At 45.9% G+C, this 23,897-nt stretch overlaps 1 protein-coding gene across 1 annotated transcript in view; it reads right to left on the bottom strand.

The window, feature by feature from the left end:
* LOC310996529 (histone deacetylase 4-like) overlaps window positions 1–23,897 on the bottom strand; it is a 46,718-nt gene that overhangs the window by 19,336 nt on the left and 3,485 nt on the right. Inside the window, exons 2-5 of the mRNA XM_083985951.1 lie at window positions 15,028–15,096; window positions 6,557–6,906; window positions 2,350–2,500; window positions 566–689 (exon numbers count right to left, since the gene is read on the bottom strand). Of these exons, the coding sequence (XP_083842077.1) occupies window positions 566–689; window positions 2,350–2,500; window positions 6,557–6,906; window positions 15,028–15,096 (694 nt within the window). The remainder of the gene's footprint in view (window positions 1–565; window positions 690–2,349; window positions 2,501–6,556; window positions 6,907–15,027; window positions 15,097–23,897) is intronic.

Below are 23,897 nucleotides of genomic sequence, written 5' to 3'. Positions count from 1 at the left end.
TGCAGGAGTTTTCCCTAAATGGATTATCTGTGTTTAAATTTGCATAATGAATCTCCAAGGCCACCGTTTCCAGTCGGCGTTTCCAACGCATGTGACGGACGGCGAAGAGGAAACGGCGAGTGTACACACCTGCAACGGGCTCCAGAGATGCTACAATAAACAGTCAAGGCCAGGTCTTCAGTGTTAGAGCCCCTATCATCAGGTTCCAATATCCTGCCCCCACGTGTGTGTGTATGTGTGTGTGCATGTGTGGTCCTGTCTTTGTTCTATAACCCTCTCAGTCGGGCTCATATAGTGTGGCAGGTAAAGAAGAGGGGAAGCTTGCTGATGGATTAAGACACAGTCCAATACATTATTCATCTGCTGTCAGAGAGAGATTTACCTTCCAAATTTATATTTATATTATATTTAACTGCTGGGGTTGACATTGATTTTTTCCATGATGTCAAAACATGCCACTATGTAACACACACCACTGGCTGGGTTTGCTGCACCACTGTGAGCAGCAGGTACCGTAGATCTATATGCATCTGTTCTACTTATACACAACTCCTTCCTTCCTCACCGGTACCAGTAGGGAGCGTCGTTGGGGAGCCCCCCCTGGTTGAGGCTGCGCTGGGCCAGGGCCTTCTTCTTGTTCAGGACAAACTCCTGCAGGCGCATCTTCACCTCTGTGCTGGCGACGGCGCCTGATGTAGAAAGGAACGGAGGAAACGTTATTATATTGAGAATAATCATCTTTTTACAACATGTTTTATATTATTAGCTGTGAAAAAAATAAAAAATAAACAGAAATTGGCCACATCAGCTGATAATTAGGACCTTGTAGAAAGTCTGTGCCGGAGTGTGAAAAATAGGCCAAGTTATCATGGACAGTTTTCACATGTTATCCTCCAGTCTGCTGCAAGGATTAAAATGTCTTGCCACAATTATACCGAAGAAGATTCATCTTTATATCAATATTTAGTTTCCCCCGTTTGAAACAAATCCTCCTACTCCCCGGTGTCTCAGCCTTTATCACGTCCTGTTTACATTCGCCGTGTTCTGACTATTCATTCAGGTTATGTGATGTTCAAATGGAAATCTTCCACGTTATCAGTTTATATGTATTTTTAGACACCAAAACACTCACTTGACATGTTTGTGAACATTTCCAGTCAGTTTGGCTCACTGCATAGATTTATAATGAGTTTAGTCAGGTTTAAGTGGTTTGGGAGGAAAAACACAACTTTTTTTTCTTCTTTTTCTCCCTTTAATACATCGTAGAGAGCAGATAGCTTACGGGACATGAAAGGAGAGCTGCAGGATGATAAGATCCTGTCTGGATTCAACATGTTAAGTGTCTTAAACCCCTGGGCAACCAGCTTGACCCAGTGTGCTCTCATTTTACCGTAATCTAGCAGTTATATATACGACTAATTATAGAAAATGGAACAGAGATGACTCTTCTTGTGTCTTTCCAGCTTGATAAGTACAGTTCATGATGGAGCATGAACGATTAGTTGACCGATCAATATGTCGACTGGCAGAATCTGAAACCACTTTGACAAATTCCCCCTCGGTTTTATATAACTGTAAAATCAAATCTATTGGGCTTCAAACAAAGATGTCACCTTGTCCTTCAGGAAATTATGAGTTCTGTTGCAATTGCTATTTTTAATTATTTTAAATTAAAAATAATTAATTGCAGGACAGAGAAATAGAAAATACAAAACTGAAGGCACATAGACACACTGAGTGATCCCTCTCACACACACACGGATGCAGCCTCGGTGTGTGTGTGTGACCACTTTCCATATAGTGTGTAAACTGCTCCCAAGGACTCCTGTCCACTCTCTGTCAATGAACTGTTGAGAGAAATCCAGCAGGCAGCGGTAATAACTCGGCTTCACCGCCGCCGCCAAGCCCACCAGCTAATACAACTCACCACAGTACACACACAGCTTCTCCAAGGAAAATGGAAACACACACACACACACACACAGAGACATACACATTTGAATGCAGACAAACACACTCTGTGAATGGAGCGGTTCAGACCCCCGACACATGAGACCAAACAGGCTGATTGTCAAGACAGAAAATTCAGTGATATTCACACGAATAAGGTGAAAAGTATAATTTATATAATCTGCTCTCATTATAGCACTTGTTAAAATATTATAATGAGAAGCATGAATGAGAGGAGGAGTAAAACTGGATGTTATTCAAGAATTATCATTTTCTATCACAGTGCTCTGTATGTGGTATAGAAAGAATTCAATTTACCACGTGTGAAGATGTGTTTTAATGAAAGAGAACATGTAACAGCTCCAGAGAGGTGAGAAGACTGAACGACAGATGTCTTACTCTCTTGTCCCCTCTCCTTGTTCTTCAGCAGCAGCAGCTTCTGCTCCCTCTGCTGTTTCTCCAGCTCCTGCTCCAGACGGTGGTTCTCCATCTTCCTCTGGTGCTCCAGCAGCTCCTGCTGGTGCTTCAACGCCAGCAGCTCCTGTTGTTGCTGCAGGGGGGGGTTGGAGGAGGAAAAACACCGGGGTCACATCAAAGTAAAAAGAGAAGAGAAGAGTGGAGGATGATTGCTGCTCGGTAACTACTTCAAACTGCATGTTCCTGCAGATTCAAGGGCACTTTTTGCAAACTGCTTTTTAGGCTTTTTAAGGTGGAACATAAGATACTGTACCATCATTACATGGAGGACACTTCAATCAATTCATTCAATTCTCATCCTTGAGCAGCTATTTGCATCCCACTTCTGGGTTTACCTCACTACAACATCAGTCCAACAGGTGTTTCCAGGAACAAAATAATTCGCGATTCTTAAAAAACCTCAGGGCAAAAGCTTAAGCTTTTAACTAAATATAAACACTTTAAGTGGGGGATCAAGACACACAATCCAATCTGCTAACTTCCTCATCACTAAAGCTTTTATAGATGCTTGTCACTCTTTTCCTTAAATACAAAAACCTTTCTTCCAGAAGCCGAATATAAAACGCAGAAGAAACAGACTTGATTGTCTGTCCCGTAGACGAAAGGTCGAAAATAAAATTCAGATAAAAGCCTGTTATGTTCTCACCGACGCTTTCTGAAAGTGTCCTTGAACGAGACCCAGAACTCAGTGTGAGTCACTGTGGGCGAGAGAGCATCAATTATACGCAACAAACACACAGTGAAAACACGCTCTCACCTTCTTCTGAGCTTTAATGCGTTTTGACGACCTAAGGCACCAAATCAAGAGTCCCAATTACTCTTTAATGTCTCTGTAATATACAATAAATAGGCAAGCTGTCTGTGCTTGCACTCAGCCAGCCACATAATGACCTCCTCTCTCTGACGTGCCAAGGAATCGACACTCGCCCCCTCCTCCTCCTCCCCCCATCTCCCCCTCATCATCGCAACCCCAATGGCAATATTTGATCAGGTACTGTAACTGCACGTAATCAACATTTAAACGCTGCAAATAGACGTTCAGTAGCTGGGACATGCACTTGTGTTTACCGTGCGGGTGAATCGAATGTTTGAGAGAGAGAGAGAGTGTGTGTAAATGAGCGGATGAAGGTGAGAGGAAGGTGAGGCGTGAGAAAGGCTCCATCAGCTCTGCAGCTGGCCCACTTCCAGCACGAAGCCTCAATGCTTTTTTTTTTTTTTTTTTTTGCCTTTCAATCTAGGTTGGGGATCTGGGATTGAGTGGGTGGGAAGGCTCAAAGTAACCTCCTCACCCACATACACACACAGACACACACACCCAAAACCCCTGTGGTTCGACAGACCAAAGATCCACACACAAACTTTCCCTTTTTTCTTTTCTTTTTTTTGCCTTTCGACTAATGCTCTCAAGAGCATCGGGAATATCTCCCACTCTGTGAGTTTCCTGTTGTTAACATGCAAGAAATGTGTGTGGGTGTGTGTGTATGTGTGTGTGTGTGCAGAATGTGCATGAGTTTAGTGCGCTGCTGCCCCTAATGTGGAATCAAACTGGGCAAGAGTGTGACAGTGTGTTTGCTGACATTTGAGAGGGTGTGTATGTTTTAATGCCTGTACAACTACTCTGTGTGTGTGCGCGCGTGTGTGTGTGTGTGTGTGTACACAGGGGCTGTGAATGGGGCTGATTGAGGCCGGGCCTCCCTGCTCAGGCTGTGCGTCACTGGCCTCCACCTGAGTGGTCCTGCAGCCCCACCACAGGCCAGACGGCCCCGCAGACAGCATCCCTCATCCCTCAGCATCACAACACCGCTCAGCAGCAGCAGCAACATCTCACTGCAAACACACACAGACCCATTAACACCGTTCACCTGCACCAAAGCGTGGTGAGATGAGACCCGAAAACATCCACAATTACTTCCCGTATAGATTCTGATTCACGACAGATGCTCTCGAGAGGTGCTAACAAGACGTGTCAAAGAAGCAGCCAGAGGCGGAGCGAAAAAAACACAGAGCGAAAGGAAGAGAGGACGGGAGACGGGGAGGAGTGAAGAAAAGAGGGAAAGTGAGAAAATAGAGAAAGAAAGAAAGAAAGAAAGAAAGAAAGAAAGAAAGAAAGAAAGAAAGAAAGAAAGAAAGGAACATGGAAGGAGAGGGAAGCAAGGAAAGAATAAGGTGAAAATATGAAAAGAAAGAACAAAGAGAAGATGGGGAAAGAAGGACGTCAAAGAGGACTGAAAAACACAGAGCGAAAGGAAGAGAGAAGGGGAGACGGAGGAGTGAAGAAAAGAGGGAAAGTGAGAAAATAGAGGAAGAACAAGAGAAGACAGAAAGAAAGAAAGAAAGAAAGAAAGAAAGAAAGAAAGAAAGAAAGAAAGATGGACATGGAAGGAGAGGGAAGCAAGGAAAGAATAAGGTGAAAATATGAAGATGAGGAAAGAAGGACGTCAAAGAGGACTGAAAAACACAGAGTGAAAGGAAGACGGAGGAGTGAAGAAAAGAGGGAAAGTGAGAAAATATAGGAAGAACGAGAGAAGATAGAAAGAAAAAAGAAAGAAAGAAAAAAAGAAACATGGACATGGAAGGAGAGGGAAGCAAGGAAAGAATAAGGTGAAAATATGAAAAGAAAAGAGAGAGAAGAAAGAGAAGATGAGGAAAGAAGGACGTCAAGAGGACTGAGAAGGCAGAAAGCAAAAGGAAAAACGGAAAAGAGGAAAGAAAATGGAAAAGAAGGAAGAGGAAAGATGGCAGACAGAGGAAGGAAAGAAAGAGGTAAAAAATGATGAAAAGAAAAAGCGACATCCAGACGTCCAGTCTGAACCAACTTCCACATGAACAGTAAAAATGATTCAACTCAAACTTGCCTCTCACTTTTATCACTTTTAACTTGGGCACTAGCAAGTAGTTCAGCCGTGTGTAAGATCCGTCTTCCAGCAGAAACACTTGTAACTAAAACAGTGGAATATTTTTATACGACTCCGGCCCCACAGGAGCACGTCGCTGCTCTCACGGGCCCTGATGTATTAAAGCTTCGGAGTGTGGGCGTGCTGATCTAGATTCACTTTGTATTTCCAGGTCACTACGATCTGGTCACATGATCCGAACTTGTTCTGTTGTGTGTCACGTACTGTTCGACTTGTAACGTCTATTTCGTTTCTTCTCTCTCCGTGCCTCCTCCTGCTCTTTCTAAACACACACACTACGTGTTACTGGATGCTCATATATCAAGTGAGACAGGTGCATGCGGGTTCAGTTATGCAACACAGCAGCAGTGTTACAAAAGTCCGTCTTTTCGCACTGTATTTTCTGCACCCAAACACATCTTTGTACTTTGCTTTTATCCATCCCTGAATGAATGAAGCCAAAGTGGCTCCTTGTTCTCTGCAGCAAACAAAGTAAAGTGAAGCTGATGGAGCTGCTCTGTCGGTGAATTCACCCTCTTAATGAAGAATCCAGTGGCAGGAGAAATTAAGAGCTGCCTCCGCTTTGTTTAGTCAAATTTTAAATAAATTTGGGAGACAAGTTCATTGCTGGGATGATTATGGGGGAATAAAAAGGTGCTCCTGCTCTGTTCCACAGCTTTTACTGTGTTTATCTACATGTTCCGACTGCAGCTTTAAAGGGATAGTTCAACATTTTGGCAAATTGGCCCATTGCCATAATCCCTATAGTCATAGCAGTAGGTTTGTTACCTTTAATTCTCGGTGCAAGCTGTTTTTAGAACGGCGGAGCAGAGTCGTGAGCTGCTCAGAGCTACGCTACAGAGGCTCATGGGATTTCTTGGTTTCCCTCATCAAACTCATTGAACATGCACATTCACCACGCTGTGAGATAATAACAGAACGTTATGAGACAGAGTTGTTTTCGAGATAAATTCATGCAAAACCGCTGATGCGCGTTCCCATCGGGGGCAGTTTTTCATCAAGCAGTCTCTGCATTTACCTCAAAAACAACTCTGTCTCGTAACGTTCTGTTATTATCTCATAGCGTGGTGAATGTGCAGGTCACAACTTGTCCACCAGAGCGTTTTGGAGTTGTTGGATTGTGTATTTGATGAGTTTGATGAGGGAAACCAAGAAATCCCATTAGCCTCCGTAGCCTAGCTCTGAGCAGCTCTGCATGGTGAAACGTGACGTACCTTAATGTGTTCCTGGAGCTGGGCCTCGTGCTGACGGGACAGCTGCTCGTGCTGCCGCTGGAACTCTGCGATGAGGATCTGCCGCTGAATCTGCTGCTTCTGCTTGAGGGCCAGAAGCTCCTGCTGAAGCTGCTGCTCGCGCACCGACGCCCCCACCACGCCCCCGCCGGCCTGGCCCGTCCCACCGAGGGGGCTGGGCGACTGCTGACCGGGCGGCGACAGCGAGGACACCTGATGCTGCTGCTGCTGCTGCTGATGCTGCTGTTGCTGGTGGTGGTGATGGTCCACGCGCAGGTCCATGGGGATGGCGGCCGGAGGGAGACGCAGGGGCAGCGCCGAGTTGATGTCCACTGACGGAGAGAAAAACAGACAAGAGGTTTGAATGCAGAAAGGACATGTATCCTTTTCATCTGGTGAGTTTATAATGGCTACGTTTAAACAGGAAACAGATCGAAACACTTTGTAAATCACTGTGACACGTTCATGTGCAACACATTGATCCTCCGACGCACAGTGGTGTTTGCACAGTTAGTACAAGTGCACGGGGAGACGCTGTGCAGCGGAGAGGACTTAAAATCAAAGCCCTTCAAAGTGTTATTTAATGTCTCTACCTGCACAGTGACAGAAAATTAAGCAGGAGCAAAAAGATGAAAAAATCCATCCTGAAGCATCAAAATCAAATGGTTTTGAGAGTAATATTTCTACAGTTGTTCTGCATTTAAATAAGGAACAACAAGACAGTACATTTGCAGCATGTATATACTGTATAGCTGAAATGACTTATCGAAAACCTACGCCTGTTATCTGATATCAGAGTGATAAATCAAATTAGAAGGGTTTGGCCTGTAGATAAAAACACATTTATAGTCATATGCAAGATGATAAGTCTCTGTCAATGAGAATTATTGATTGTCATTTGAGCAGTGGCTTCATCTTAGCATCTTAAATATGTAAACATGACATCCATCTCTACTCTGTATTATATTATCTCACACTACAAATGCAGCAGGTCAGTCGCCTTCCCTGACCTCTGACCACTTCGTCCATCCCCATTTATGCAAAAAAATAAAAGAAATCTGCTGCATACATCCTACGCTGCAGTTACACATGGAGCCCGGCAACAGCTGACAAAGATTGCATTGACCCCGTCGAGGTGCAGGCCTCGTGCCGGGCCCAGCCACCCACAAATCACTGCACAGGAAACCTTCCAATCACGCGGCTTCCTCCCCATTAAATCTGAATAAATAGGAGTCGATTGGCTGATTATTTACCTACATGTTTACCGAGAGCGCGGCAAGAGCCAGATACTTGCCTGGAACTTAGCTGTGTTATTAAAGAGGCAAACACGCCACCGCTCTGCACACTTAATAGCAGGGTGACCGAGCCACAAACAAACGCACAGGTACACTTGCGCGAGGAAACACATTGCAAGTGTTATCCTGTTGCAAATGCACACTTATATATTTTTGTCGGTTGCACTCAAGTCTTGAAGAAAATCCCATAAAACACAATAAAAGTGTGGAAAAACCTTCAGGAGGGCTCTGATGATCGTAAATGCTGCTTATATTACTCAACTGATTTGAGGAGTGTCAGACAGGAAACAGACACTTCTCTTTCTCTAGAAGCACCATTATAGGCATATCACTGATTTATTTTCATTTCCACTTCAACTTCTGAGCCGGGGGACCACGTTTCCTGCATTTGTCAGGCCCCAAAACAGACGCACTCTCTTCAGATTTGATCCACGATACATCACCATCTCAGTCGTGCCACGTCTGACAAGTAAAGCCGTAAAGCATTCATAGGGGATTCTTTAAACTGCAGACATAAGACCTTTTTTCTTTTTTCTTCTGCATGTTGTTCTTTGTGTGGATGTTATCTCTTATCGTTGGCCATCTTTTTTCTTTTTCGTCTCTGTGCAGCAGGTGAATTGCACCCTCGCGGTCATAGTCATGCATGCCACGGGAGAACAGAGCAATAACATGCAACAAGTCCTCGAGGACCGCCGTCATGTGTGGGATGACAACAACATATGAGTCAGTAGTCGACGGAAGAGGGTTAGCGACGCGTGACAAACACTTTTCATAAGAAGAGAATCTCAGTTTCAGACTTCTGTGCTCTGATTTAGAAATCTGCTTTGAAGCCATCCATGGAGGAAATGAATGAATGTGTCATCACCTCAGTCTCAATTTCCCACAGAGGAAAGAAGCTACGAGATTTTCGACTCAGGCTACCAAAGTTCACAGTAATTAAAGCGACGGCAGCTTTTGTCTTATGTTTTTATGCCACTTAAGACCTGAGGAAAAGAGTCAAGCTTGTTAGTAAATGACTAAATCCTCCAATCATGAGTCTGTAGAGAAGGTTTGCATTTGCATGAGGTTGTTGGAAGTTGCCTTGTCTATTTCTTGACTAGAAGGGAAGTTCTTTCTTGTGGTTGTGTGTCTTGATTTTTATCTGGATGCGTGCGGTTCAATTCATCACTTCACAGTCTGAGATCCCGAGTCGACGACGTCTCCCTGACTGTTCAGGAGCTTTGGCTGACGGCTGAAAGCAGCAGGGACTCCATATTAAGTCTTCAGGTTGGGCTGCAAGCTGACGTCAAAGGTAAACACGCGCTGAGACCGGTGACGTCTGGGGCGATAGAAAAAGACTCATTTTTAACATTCAAACATTTTTCCCCTCGTCTCATCTTCCTTGCACAGGAAAAAGCTGATGCATTAGAGGAGTATCGAGAGGAAAAATTAGAAGCACAGAGCAGGAGAGATGTGATCAAGACTGAAAAACTGCACTTGTCAAAGCATTGCAGCTCCGGTCTTGGCTAATGCAAATCCATAACTCATCCACACACACACACACACACACACACACACTCTCCTTGTACAAAATGTTCCTCCACAGCTATTGAGTCCCTGACACAAACACAAACAGCCTCCAAACACTTATTGATAGTGACGCACGCAAATGCACAAAACACACCTCGCATGGCATCTCTGTCACAGCGGCAGCGCTAATTGCTCCCCGCACAAAAGCGGGAGATACAGAGAGAGAGAAAGAGAGACACAGAGACAGAGAGAGAGAGAGGTGGGAATCTGTGCTGTCGTTACCCATCAGTGCTCTCCTCCTCCTCCTCCTCCTCTTCCTTTTCCTCTTTTTAGCAGCCTCCTCTCCTCCTTATCACTGCACCTCCTCCTCCTCCTCCTCCCTTCTTCTTCCTTCAGTCTGTTCCAGGGAATGACAGTACGCTCCCTTTCCTGCTCATCGGACTTCTCTTCTTTGCTCTCTCCCTCCGTCACTTTGGCTCTTCGTTCATCCCGTTGCCTGTTTTAACCTGATGGGCGTCTCTCTCTCTCTCTCTCTCTCTCTCTCTCTCTCTCTACTCCTTTCTCTCTCCTCCCCTCGTCAGTCGTTTGCCCAGTGGTGACATCACAGGGCAGTCTCAGGCATGCAGCCTGTTTATTCTGCAGCCCTCTGCTTTTCCAGGAACCAACGTCACACACACACAGAGCACACGCACACACACGGAGCACACTCTCTCGCTCGCTCTGTCTGCCTCTCTCTCTCTCTTTCTCTCTTTCTCCTCACCCTCTCTGCTCTTTTCCCCGCTCGACCTGCTTTCCTTGCTTCTCAGGCCAAGGAAAACCCTCCACGCCAGTTTGTAGTGCTTCAAATGTCTCTGCCTCCCTCTCCAACTCACTTGCAGACGTCCCATTCGGCTGCATGCAATACCCCCTCCACCCCTCCCTCCCTCCCCTACTTACAGCATAATAACCACCTCTCTCTCCCCCCCCCCCTCCTCGCTCTCTCTCTCTCGTGCAGTTTAATACTCTGTGCTCAAATTCCTGGCCTGGAATTTGCCAGCATCTCCCAAACAAATAAAACCACAAAATGGTTTCAGGTGAAGCCGAGTAAGGACTTTCCCCACAGGGAGGCTCCCCCAGCATATTTAAATTCTGCAGGATCATAATGTAAATAAGGTGTTAGTACGAACAATAATTATTTATTCAATGTAATACACATCCAAGTACAGAAGTGCAGAAACAGATGGACGTGTTTGGGGTCACAGAAGCATCTATTCTTGTTTTGGGCTGTTTGACAGACACATACGTGTAAGTACGGCTCAGTACAAACACTTCATTGACATGCATGGTGGTGCGTACACTATGCAGGTTTAAAACAGCACTGATGGCCAAGGAGAGGTCCTGGCTGCCACTGGACTAAGATAAACTCTGATTATCGGCACATCTCTGTATACAAGCAAGTGACGTCAAACACGTACCTCAGTTTACTGATGTGTGACCGATTGGAGACAATATGGGGGCACGCGGAGGAAAGCAAAACAAAGACAAACGTGCCGTCTCGGGCGACAGCGGAGCGGCTTCCAGGGATCTTACACAACTGACAACTTCACCTGGATCGGCGCGGGTTTGATGCGAGGAGTTCATTCCCATTCTGACGGTGTTTCCTCTAAACAAAGTTTCCTGCAGCATCTAAAGGCTGATTCAGCACAGACTTCACAGAGAGGAGACCCAGCGTTTGTGTCCCTGTTCTCTTCTTTCCTTTGACACACTGACAGTCTCCTTAAAGGTCCCACGCAGTGAGATTTCCACGTCTTTTCTTATTATAAATATAGTCTAGCTTCTGTATTAGTGCTGTGAACGCATCAAAGCCTCACTACACGGAGTAATGCACAGAGCCTGTATTTAGAAACAAGCCATCAGGACTTCCTGCACTTTGTGATGTCACAACAAAACAGTCACCACTCTCAGCCACACTCGAAGCTCTGCCCCCCTTGGATCCACAATGCAATCCACGTTTTTCGGAATGTCAAAAACGTAAGCCGGCTTTGCTCTTCCGGTGGAATTGTATGTTTACGTTTCCATGGTTTCAGTAGTTGTGGTAAATGCATGGATCTTTTCTCTCTTTTTTTCCATTGAAAATCTGGAAAACGCATGGATCATCATGCCAGCTTTTAACAATGGATATCACACAAATGGACATCCATTGTTAAAAGTCAGCGTTATAGATCATGCGTTTACCGCAACTATGACAACTACTGAAACCTTGGAAACGTAAACATACAACTCCACCGGAAGAGCAAAACCGGCTTACGTTTTTGACGTTTGGAAACTTGTGGATATTGCAGATTTTTGACACAGTGTATCTTCATGTAAAATACCGTATAAAAGGGAACCCATCCGTTTGATATGCAACAGACTGTCCGTTCATGGCATTATTACAGGTTATTCGACTCTTTGGAGCTATTTTCTCTCTCTGAACCGATTCACCCCCCACCCCCCTCTTTCAGCAGGTTCCTCTCTCTCTCTACCCTCTCCTCGTCCTATCCTCCGGCCGTTCTCCGCCGTCCTTCCCCGCTCGGCAGCTCCCTCCCACCTTTCTTCCCTCCATCTCCCCGCAACAAATCACAATCTGTTTACATCCCCTCGGGCACCCTCAACAACTCTTCTGGCTCCAATTGCAGATCTATTTATACCAGACAATGCAGAGGGCTGGCGTCTCTGATTTGAGACTCGGTTCACCGAGTGTATATCCCACGGTCGGACTGCCGGAGCTCCACACTCGTTAGGCTTAATAGATGTCATACTGAGCCTGGAAGAGCGGCTTCAGTAAAATGTGGCGGAGGTCTTTTTAAAAAATATAAAATACGCACAATGAAGGGGAGATATTCTGTAAAGGGTTTCACAGTGAATTTCGCAGCAGGGCGAGAGGAGAGGCAACAAGTAGCACATCTGCTGATGGTGGAAAAAAGCTGTAGTTGGCTTACTGATTGGTCTCTCAGGGTGGGTTGGATGAACATTGCCGTACCTTACGTTCTCCCGCTGACTCTCACAGCTGCTCTGAATTAGAGTTTCGCCTCTGTGAAAGCTCAAACTCTTGGAGACGATAAGAGCTTTCTCGGTTACGGGCTAAGCAAAAAGGCTGATTGCGATCTCGCCCCGAAATGGCACCGTGACCTCCTTAAGGAGAAGAAAAAAAAGAAGGAAACAAGACGGAGCTCTGACAGCAGAAGTAAAGGAACAGGGAGGGTGTGACAGCGGGACGTGTCGAGGTGCAGCGAGTCCTGTTCTGCCGAAAGCAAGCTCTGGCTTGTCGCGGTCTCAGTGACATCATACAACAGTCTGCAGCGTCGCGGCTCAAGAGGAAGGAGATGGGTGACTGTGAGGCAGAGACATAACACACGAGACACAGAAAGGGACGACGTGTGAAGGTTGAGGTGTAGTACGTGCATCTCGGCCTCTGGTCCACCATCTGTTGTGTAACATGTCATTGCCTGGGGCAGCACTGGTATCAAGGAGAAAGAACACTTTTTTTTACCAAAGCAGTGATCCAAATGCATGACTTCAAATTATAGTCAAATTGTCATAATTATAGTTTAATATGTGGAATAGTTAAGATTAAATAAACTGGATCAACATATTATTTCTTTACGTTTATGCAACATATTTATTGTTGGAGAGTTGGTTATACTTTTACTTTAAAATCTAAATCTTCCGCCTGTATTTTTGTGCTGTCATGTGGATAACCTGGACATTTCTATGAAGAGAATTATAACTGTATTCATTTTTCAAAGAAAGAAAACAGTAAGTAACTCATTTTGTCTGATAACAGTCCACAATCCAAAAATTATTAATTGTGCAATGACATAAATGCAGCAAATCAACACTGAAAATTACAGAACTGATTTGGTTCTTCTTTTTAAAAAAAAAACAAAATAGTGGTTGATTTATTTTTCCCATTTCTTTGTAATGACACAAAAACAACATTACAAAGGAGAGAAAGCAGTGAAGTCTCACAGAGAGAAAGACTTCAACAGAATATCTCTTGATTCCTTTTCTGTACTGATGGATTTATTGCTTCGGCTCTAATTTCACTTTTGCAAGGTGAAATTATTGGTGAAACTAATCATAACAAAAGTTCAATCAGTCAAAAAAAGAAAAAAAAAAAGGAGAGTCACTGAAATCCGGCAGTGCTGCTTTGAGTGAAACCGAACTCAGGTGTTTTCTTTGAGTCACGTAACTTGACCTGCAGGTGCAGCAACCACTGCTTTGCATCCATCCAGCGCGTGCACCAGCATCTGATTACAGCGAGGTCAGGCCACCACGGTGTTGGAAAACACATTCGCATTTTCTGTGAGGGAAAACACTCGGGGCTGGAGTGGAGGGATGCAACAACTACCGACGCTCTGAGACAGGTGCACTCTCCTCTTCCTGGCGAGCGGCGGATCCAAACGGCGCGGGTCACACACACACACACACGCACGCTACTAACTCCCCCCCACCCCCCCGCGGCAGCTCCGTATCCAAGACAACAGATTTCGAGAATATGTGATGAAGTCACTCTAGTGAATTTCAATATTTTATCAGCCTTGCCGGAGGCGCGCGGAAAATAACCCCAACAACATGAGAGGATGTGCGAGGCCTGCGAAGGTTTAGGACACGAAAGAGAAGACGAGCTGGGTCAAAGTGAAGATGAAACTTTGTTGTGTGTGTGTTTTTTTTTATAGCTTCCTCCAGCAACAGGCTGACTGAGATCACTGCTGTGTTTAACAGCACCTGCCTGCTTTCTGCTGCTCTGTGAATTCATACATATCTACAGAGCAGCACAGGCGCTAAATTATGAAGCAGACTTTTACTATTTTCATTATTTTTTAAGGAGAAAACCCAAATTGTTCTCTGTGGTATAAAATGAACAGTTTAAGCGCACTCATTATGGAATCAGATCATGCATTATGCATGTATAACTTCAGACTCATTTCTCCTTCACGTTATCTCATCTCCATCTGCCCCTTTCATTTCTATACTCTCACCTCCCTCTGTGCTGCTTCATCTCTGCTCCTTCCTCTTCCTCTTTCCCTATGATCTGTATCCTCGTTTTCACTGGAGGCAGAGGAAGCTGTTGTACATACAGTGCAGAACAACAGAGACAATACTTGCAGCAGGTGGGGATACAGAGACGAAAATATATAAAAGGTAGCTCGGATTTGTTTTGGGGCCGTTAAACTGTGTCAGAAACTTGCAGCGCAACACATCACTGTTGGATATTTTTGGAAGGCGTTCCTCCTGAGACATCCGACAACACTTTCACGCAAGCCCACAAACAGAGCGTCTGCATTCAGGGGCGCTGGGTTCCCATTCAACAAAATGGCACTGTGAGATAAGTGCACAGGGAGCAAGCGTGGACTCTGCAAAAGACTTATTAACTATCAGTTGCATAAACCGTGTCAGAGGTGCAACTATCACAATGCTGCTGCTGCTGCAGAAGAACACAAGACTGGTCTTCACAGTGAAAAAAAAAACACAATTTAATCACACACCAACCGGACACATCTGAGCATGCAAAGTCACACAGGATGTGGTGGTTAATAGTGAAATCACGTAGGTGCACAAACAGGCTTTGGTTTATAGGGGCTAATGCACAGACACACACACACACACACAGAGAGAGAGACCAACCTGTTGGGATGTGGTTGAGCGCCGATGTCTTCAGAACCTCCAGCGGCTGCTCCTTTCCCAGGATCCCCTCTGTGGGAGAGAGAGAACACTCCGCTTCAAATATGGTCCGCAACATTGAGACGGGCTTCCTGCAAAACCGGGGCGGTTAAGAAGACCACAGTCCGAGAGAGAGGAGAAGGGGCTTCAGGTCATCTGCACGGCGGCCAGCGCATGCCGCGGCGCCTCTACCGCCACCTGAGAAACCGCCTGGTCCATGACTGTGGGTTTTTTTTTTTTTTTTTTTTTGCAGAGATGCTTGGCTGCGGTGGTGCGTTCACATGCGCTCGGAGTCGGAAAAGGGAACGCCGAGGGAGCAGCAGCCTTCCATCGGCTCGCTGTGTGCTGCTTGTGTGTGAGTTCGCTGTGCGAGCGGAGGGATGTTGGGGCTCGACTGATACTGCCTGTGCTCAGCATAGCAAATGTGGCTGGCAGCAGCGGCAGAGAGGGATGGTGGGGTGGGGAGGTAGGGGGTGGGGGGGGGGGGGGGGGCAGCGGAGAGGAGGGGGAGGAGGAGGAGAGGGAGGGAGAGAGGTAAAAATAGCTCACCCTTTTGTGTATAGCTGCACATGCGGAGCACGCACAGACACACACACACAACGCGCACGCATGCAGACACAAAGACACCGTGGTGCTGCTGCACTCCTCTCCCGTGTCCGTGTGCGTGCGTGCATGTATGTGTGTGTGTGTGTGTGTGTGCATGCGTGTCCGTGGGTGTGCTTGTGCAAGTGTGTAGGCTGTAATTATAGTGGCAACATGAAAAGGCTTTTGTAGCTGCCGAGCCCTGGGAAGACATGGCTATAAAAAGCAGAGCGACAGAGAGGGTTGGTGGAGGAGGAGGAGGAGGAGGAAGAGGAGGAGGAGGAGGAGGAGGAGGAGGACGTATCGGGGGGAGGGGAGGGGGGGAAGACAGAGGTAAGGAGGGGAAAGAGGAGGCTGTGGAAAGACGGAGGAAAAACAACGAAACGGTGAAAAGAGGGAGGAGAGGGAAGCGGATGGAATTGACATGCATCGCGTCTGCACACAAATCTACGGCTACAACCAACACACATGTTCTCTATATAAAGATGTATTTTTAGTACCCATAAGCACCTGAGCCATATATATTCTGAGCGCACGGCTTAAAGACATCTGAGGCTGCACAAACATGCAATTATTCCTTTGGATGGGAGATGAAAACCCATGTAAAATCCCTTTGGAGGAATAAAAGAGACGAAAACAGTAGAGCGTCTCACTGTGCGTGATCTATTTCTGGAATTCTCCCTGGACCAGACTGGCAAAGACACACACACACACACACACACAAACACACACACACACACACACTTAATTAGCCATGAAGCTGGAGGATGCATCACACACTGATTATGTGTGTGTATTCGTCTCGCACTACATTGCATGAATGGCTACGCCCCCGATGCGCCAGTCTCCGCGAGGACCTTGGGTGTGGACTCATCACGTTCGGTCCTGTTCAAACGAATCTCAACACACACACATGCACATGCACGCAAACACGGGTTTTATTTGCCTAAATCCAGATGTATCGCAGCCTGTCTGGTGCTTTTATGATTTTTTTTTTTTTTTTTTTTTTTTTCTTAAACAACCTCAGAACAGGTGCACATTCAAATTGTGATTCAAACTTTTTTGCGAGAGAGAGAGCGCGCTGGTTTTTGGATCCGCGGTGGCGTCGGGGAAAACGCTGCAGGAGCAGGCGGGAGGTCACGTCCCTGCCTCTCCAAAAACAAACAGATTCCCATCAATGATAGTTGATATCTCTTGATGAGCCTATTCAAATGGCACACACGCTGCCGTGGGGGGTTTTTGCAATGGAAATGAGCTGCATCTGTGTGTGTGTGATGACACCTGTGGCTTGGGGAGTAATCCTACGCCTGTTTTTTGCACAAATTGCTGGTGGCAGCTTTACATCTCCAACTTTAAAGTGTGGGTTATTAGCATTGGAGGGAGTGGTGGTGGTGGTGGGGGGTAGGGGGGAGGGAGGGGCATCTTTGTCTGTGGTGAATTAGACAAAGTGTACACGGCTCAGTCCAGACCGCACGGCTGACACCTGAGACGCCCGTGGAGGGAGCGCAGGTGTGTGTGACTGAGACAGACAGCGTCGTAATGAAGCAGCAAACCACCACACACTTGCAGAGAAGTGCCCCCCCCCTCCCCTCCCCTCCCCCCCATACCTTGGCAACAGGGTCCATCAATCTTGAATGTAGCCTAGTTACCCAGAAGCCCCCCCTCCTCCTCCCTCCGGCTCCCTCTTTCCTCCCTCCCTTTCTTTCTCTCTCTCTTCCTCTCCATCCTCCTCTCTTCTCTGGTCCCACTGGGCACGCATCAAGAGACGGCGAGCTATAAATAGCCGCAGCTCGCCTCAGGCAGAGAGTCAGTCAACTCAACGCTAATGCAGCTACCGCTCGTCAAAAAAAACATGCATGTTATGATCGGCCGCTGTAGGACGCAGCAGCAGAGATGAGGCAAGAGACAGAGCTCTCTATCTTTCTCTCAGCTGCGTTCGCTAAATGTAGTTTTGTGAAAAACACGCAGAGACAAGCGGGCTTGACCCTGGAGTGCACGCTGTATGTTGACAGAGGCCTTTGTTATGCAGGAGCTCGAGAATGAGATGTCTGTCCGTGCTGCCGCGGCGTTGACAAAGACAGACGGCGGGGCTAGAGAAAGAGAGGAAGGATGCTCCGGCCTCATTACATTCAGTGCACTTCCGTTCTGGCTGCTTCGTCCAGGGTGACTCCAGTTAGCAAGGTGATCCAGACAGGAACAATACGATTAATCAAACACGCCTCTCCTTGAAGAGCCTTTTCCTCTGGGTCGCAAATTTGCTTCCCGAGGGCACCGCGCTGACGTCATGGCGACTGATAAAAGAGAATGGGTGACCCCTGTGCGGGCCGCCACCGGTTTGCATCCCGCAAAAACAGCCAGGAAACAACCATCTGACCCTCATTTCATACCGGCAGAGCCGTAGAAAACACAGCGGTAATGTCATTTAGCGCTTCTTTGTGCTTCTCGGTGAATGCCGTCATTTGATTTAAAATCACAAATTAGTTGGAAATTGGTAATTAGGCCGCTGGTGTCTGTTGCGCGTCCAAAACTCGTTTAAGTCACGAGTTCAGCAGATGAGCAAGAGGCCAAGAGGCTGGAGGTTGAAGCTGGAAAAGTCACAAAGATGCATGTTGAGTGAGCTTCAGAACCAAACTGTTGGTTTTTCAGTGTCAGCATTGATGGTAAATGACTGTGTTAAAGCTGCAGCTCAGATTTATGAATTTAATATGACTGTGAGTGTTGGAGAACAGCTCTGTGTGATTTGTTGGCTCATTCAAAATTTAAGGAGTTTAGAAGTTTTAAAAAGCAGCAAAGTTATGGCCGTGCGCTGCAGCTTTGTTGAGAAGATAAAACCTGACACATCAATCCAACGTATTAGGAGTAAAACTACATTTAGACTAGAAGATGTTGTGATTTACAGCCCTGAGCTGCATGCTGCAGGTTGTCATAAATTACTGATCATTTCGCCACAGTCGATCCTTAAGGGGCGTCCATGATCGTGCTGCACTTGGTTGCTAGGAGATTTGTGATGCAACTGTAAAGACTTGGTAGCCTTACCACAACAAACACCCACAGTATATGAGATGACAGTTGCTCTGCAGCTACTATGCATACAGAGTAACAGGTGCACCGTTTAATACTTTTATGTTTTCTTGACTTTTTCAAGTGTCTCGGCAAAGATCACATTTTGATCCAGCTGCATAAAGCCACAGGGTCTCCGGCGGGCCCAGGCCAGACTACCGTGCTTCGCGTCAAGCCCTGCGGAGCGCCTCGTCAAAAGGCACATGGATCGGGCTCCGAGGCGGCGGTGTAAACCGTAATTGCCGCTGACAGCTCGTTGGCAGGACACAGTATATCCAGTTTCTCGGCTGGGGCGAGACAAAAGACACGGGGACAAAGGATTGCGTCCCGTTCCTTTCATTAGCTCATGCTCCCCCTCTGCAGTCTCTGTCCTACTATCAATTAAAAACAATTTTTCTAATGTACCAGGACATCGGCGCAGGATAATGGCCGTGATTAGGTGTTTGTTTTTGGAGGAGGGTGGGTGCAGCGAGACGAGGTGGTGGTGGGTGCTGCACAAAGGACAAAGCAGAGCTCGCACATGTTGGGGGGGTCAGTCGTTGCACAAGATTTAGCTCAGCGATGGCGGCCGTGTTCAGCCAAGTCGGCGGCACATGGGTGGCCAGGAACCTCGTCTCTCTGCTCACGGGGGTTCGGCAAAGGAGAGGGAGGGTGCATCACGCCGCCGAGGTGCATTTTGCAATCTGCTCCAAAATGTGGCTGTGTAGCATTAGAAAACAACATGTCAGCACAAGTGGACGCCTTGAAAATTACCCTTGATGAGGGCTCATCATGCTTAATGATGACCACCCCGCAGAAAAGGCGCTATTAGTGTCATGCGTGCTCCGTGTTCAGCTGCACGCACGACACACACCGCAACGAGCTGCTCGGCCGTAAAGAGGGGGAATCAACACGGGAGACCAAAAATAATGATTGTTTGTTCGCCATGAATGCCCGTGCACATATCTGGTGTGTGTGCTGCTAAAAATAGACTCAGGGATAAGCCGGGCCCTCTTTATTGCAGTGAAAGCTTTTAACCCCTTCACCCCTGGATTTAAGCAGTCTGATGTGTGATCGCATGCGTTTGGAGGAGGGGATGAAAAGGGGCCAGCGAATGCACATTTAATGCAAGAACCATTTAAATATTTTGGTCTTGCTCATATTTTCTCTTTTATTCCACTTGATTCTTAACTTTTCAGAAGATGACTCATTATGGAGCTTTTTCGCAGCTCTCCTCATGTCTGGCCTGTGCCAGGGAAACCATAGCCATACTGTGGCAGCTCTGCTGGGCCAGTTATGAGTTATGCATCTTGCTCAAGGGCACCTCAGTTTCCTCACTTTTACTTACTAGGGGAGGGGGGAGAGAACCTGCTTCTCCTTCACCAGCCTGATGCAGGGCAAGTGATCCTCCCGCCCCGTTCCTTAAATCTCCACACCACCACCACCGCCCCGTTAATAGTATCTGGCAGGTGTAATAAAAAGCAGATCCATAATATAGACTTATAGCCATCCAGAGATCTGCGCCGGCCGCAGTGTTTATCAAAGACGGGGGGTTGAGATGGTACGATGGTCTGGATGAGTCGAAAAGGGCAAATTCTAATTATTCTGGAGGGATCGGCAAAAAATGACAATTCAAAATCAAGAGGAAAAAGGCATGAATGGTAATTTAATGAAGCGAAATCCCTGACAAAAATGAATCCCAGAGAGGAAATATTCCTCAGTCTGTACCACTCATTATAAAAGTAAAGTTTTAACAGAACTTGCACTAAGAAACCCACACGACTGGATTTTCATCATGACAACAATCACCTATGAAATATGAGCTAGACACTGCCTGAGGGTTTTTTTTTTTGTTAAATCAACACCTCAGATAGACGACAAACAAAAGTAGACACAATAAAACCGACGAAAGGCCACGAGTGTTTGACAGCTCCGGCTCCAGTCATCGTGCAGCGCGCCGCTCTGTGTCCCCTGGGTTGGTTTCCCCACAGCAGCGAGGGGAAGCAACCTCACACCAGACTGAGTACATGCATGTGTGTGTGTCACTACTACCTTGTCTGGAATACTGTTTACGTCAGCGGCTGTCACTTGCTATCCCTGCCAGATCTCCCTATGATCAGATAATAAAAGTTCACTCACTCACAGACACACACACAAAGACAATAATCAGCAGCTTTATATTTACCACACACACACACTGGAGTGGAATTTTTGTGGCCTACTGCTTCTCATTTGGTTATCATATTATTTAAATTCTGGTGGGTCCTTGAAAAAGCCTCTCGAATTACTAAAGTGGGAAACATACAGTTTGTTTCCCTGCAGCTGAACACTGAGCAGAGGCCATGTGCACTTCAGACTTATGCAAAGTCCATGACACATTTATTTGGGGGCCAATAAATCAAATATATATTTGGCCACTTCCCTATAGTGACACACATAGTCATTGTTATACACACTTAAAGCATGCATCATTTACAGCTCTGCATTGCACAGATGGCCACCGATCCTGAAAAGATTTCATCATCACTCCACTGTTCCTGCAGTTACTGCTCTCTGCCTTCTGAAGAGAGGTGCACTCGTTACTTGCTGCACGTTTACATTCTCATATCAGTGCCTTGTGTCGCAGCATGTCCTGCCTACCGCCGATCACCTGACTGACTGGCTCGCTGAAGAGGAAATAAAGTTGTGGAAAAAACATCTGGCCACACAAGCTCATACTGTAGATCCTGGTTGATCATCTGTTAACTGTTTGGCCATATTATATCTAATTTCTTGTATATATTATCATACAAACTGCTAGATTTTTTTCTTACATATTTTCTAACAACTTATCTCTTGCTATTTCTTCATATTTATCATCTTGTGCTCTAAATTCTTTCACTTTTGCCCGCTGCTGCAACGCTGCGCACCGTAAACTTCCCCATTGTGGGGCAAATAAAAGGAATATATCGTCTTATCTTATCTGATGACTTTATTTCCCTTCACTGTTTTTGTTGTGCTTCAAAGCCGTATGGAAGCTGTTGTGCTTGTAACCTAGATACCACTGAGCCTTCGAGGAAAGGAGCACTGTGTCAAGTTCACCAGTTCAAAGCCATAAAAAGGTGCTCACACCCACACAGATGCTGCAAAATAAAGCAGTAAAAGTCTCATCTGAATGCAGTGTATTTACAGCCGTGGACTTGCTTCTTGATAGTGTTCATGGAATATGCTCACTTTTTAACTTTTTCTGCATATAACATAACTGCTCATTCATAAATAGTCACTTACTATACCTGGAACTTTCTTACCAACTGCTTACTGGGCAGAGTCTGTGTGTGTTTGTGTGTGTGAGTCATGTGCAGACCTTGTTCTTGCTCCAGCGGTAAACACTGCAGACTTTCCTGGAAAGCCGGTTCGCTTCTGACTAAGACAGATGAAAACAAATCATTGCCAGCGAGCGGCATCACCTTCCCGCTTTAATAAGACGCTGTACCACTGTGTGCTCTCTTTTTTAGAAAACTCATCGCTTCATTTTCACCCACTGCTCTTCCTGTCCGCATCAATCTGCAGGTCTCTGCGTGGTCCACACAGTAAAGAATGGACACGAGTGATGGATATGGCTCATTTTTAAGAGCAATACCGGTACGTGGAAATAATTAAAGGGATAGTTCAACATTTTGGCAAATTGGCCCATTGCTATAATCCCTATAGTCATAGCAGTAGGTTTGTTACCTTTAATTGCCGGTGCAAGCTATTTTTAGAACGGCGGAGCAGAGCCGCGAGCTGCTCAGAGCTACGCTACGGAGGCTAATGGGATTTCTTGGTTTCCCTCATCAAACTCATCAAATACACAATCCAACAACTCCAAAACGCTCTGGTGGACAAGTTGTGACCTGTACATTCACCACGCTATGAGATAATAATAAATATAAGCGGAACGTTACGAGACAGAGTTGTTTTCGAGGCAAAGGCAGTGACGCATCAGCGGTTTTGCATGAATTTACCTCGAAAACAACTCCTTGAACTATCCCTTTAAAATAAAATGATTTACACGCTGCCTTCTGGATTTCATCATTTTCTTTCCCAATGAATGTGAGCAAATAATTCTTACTTTCTTCTGTATTCATTTAAACTGGCCAGTGCATAATGTGAGGCAGGAAACAGACAATCTAATCTAGCAAATTAATTACATAATTTCTTATCCTGATTTCGTGTAATTGGACAAGAAACTTTGAAGTCCACATTAAGTTCATTTCCTCCCAGTTTTGCATGACTTTTTTTTTTTTTTTTTTTTTTACAATGAGAGAAAAGTAGAACAGAAAAGTGGAAGAGAAGATTTGCCATGTCACCGGGTGTCAATTGCAGCGTGTGTGTGTGGAAAGGAGAAACAATCAGGGAAAGTCATCAATACGATCGATCTGCAGAGATTGTTGGTTGAGTTAACAATCACTGATGCTGCTTAATGTGTATCCTGAGCTTACAGAGAGCAACAAAAGATAAATCTTTCGGCCATTCAGCGACTCAATAATGCTATAGCCTAACAGCTCAAGTCTCTGGACTCTACAAGGAGGTGGACGCCATTCCTGCAAAGGATTTCCACCTTTATTAAACCATAAGTGACTTGTGGCCCCCCTTCTGTTTCTTTATGTACTTCCTCAGCTATGTTCTACATGGAGATAGCTTTTTGGTCTCCTCGAGGATGTGGTCTAAACCCACAGGGATGTGGTTTTCTGCAGCCTCCCTCCATATCTGCACGAGGAGAAACCAAGATTATCACCAAGAACTGATAAAACGACCACAACCACAGAGGTGGCGCTGAAAAGCAGAAGCTAATATCTCCGGATGAACCCTGAGTGGAGGCATGTCTGAGTCAAGGATACAGCAAAATAAACCTTGAAGCAGATAATAAAGATACTGACATGTAAGCAGGTAGTGTTAGCTTACTGTCATGGCTGTGGTTGAATATACTGTCTGTATTTATTCCATATTTAGCTTTATTGCTACCAACAAGTGCAATGTGTGATGGAAACCAACACGTTCAAGGTGTTAGCTCATTGCTAAACACAAGTGTAAAACAAATGTGTTGGGCTAACATGCTAAAGCGATGGGTACACAGAGTAATCACTCCTGTGCAAACACTGTGACACAGCTGCCTGCAAAAGGGCCGATGTGAAGGCCTTATCAGCCTGACCCCCTTTTGTTCTGAGAAATATAAACCCAACAAAGCGTTTTAC

This window comes from Trachurus trachurus (assembly GCF_905171665.1).
Source record: "Trachurus trachurus genome assembly, chromosome: 2".
NCBI classification, from domain to species: domain Eukaryota; kingdom Metazoa; phylum Chordata; class Actinopteri; order Carangiformes; family Carangidae; genus Trachurus; species Trachurus trachurus.
The sequence above is the reverse complement of the archived record's forward strand: the minus strand, read 5'-3'. Positions and strand labels throughout refer to the sequence as shown.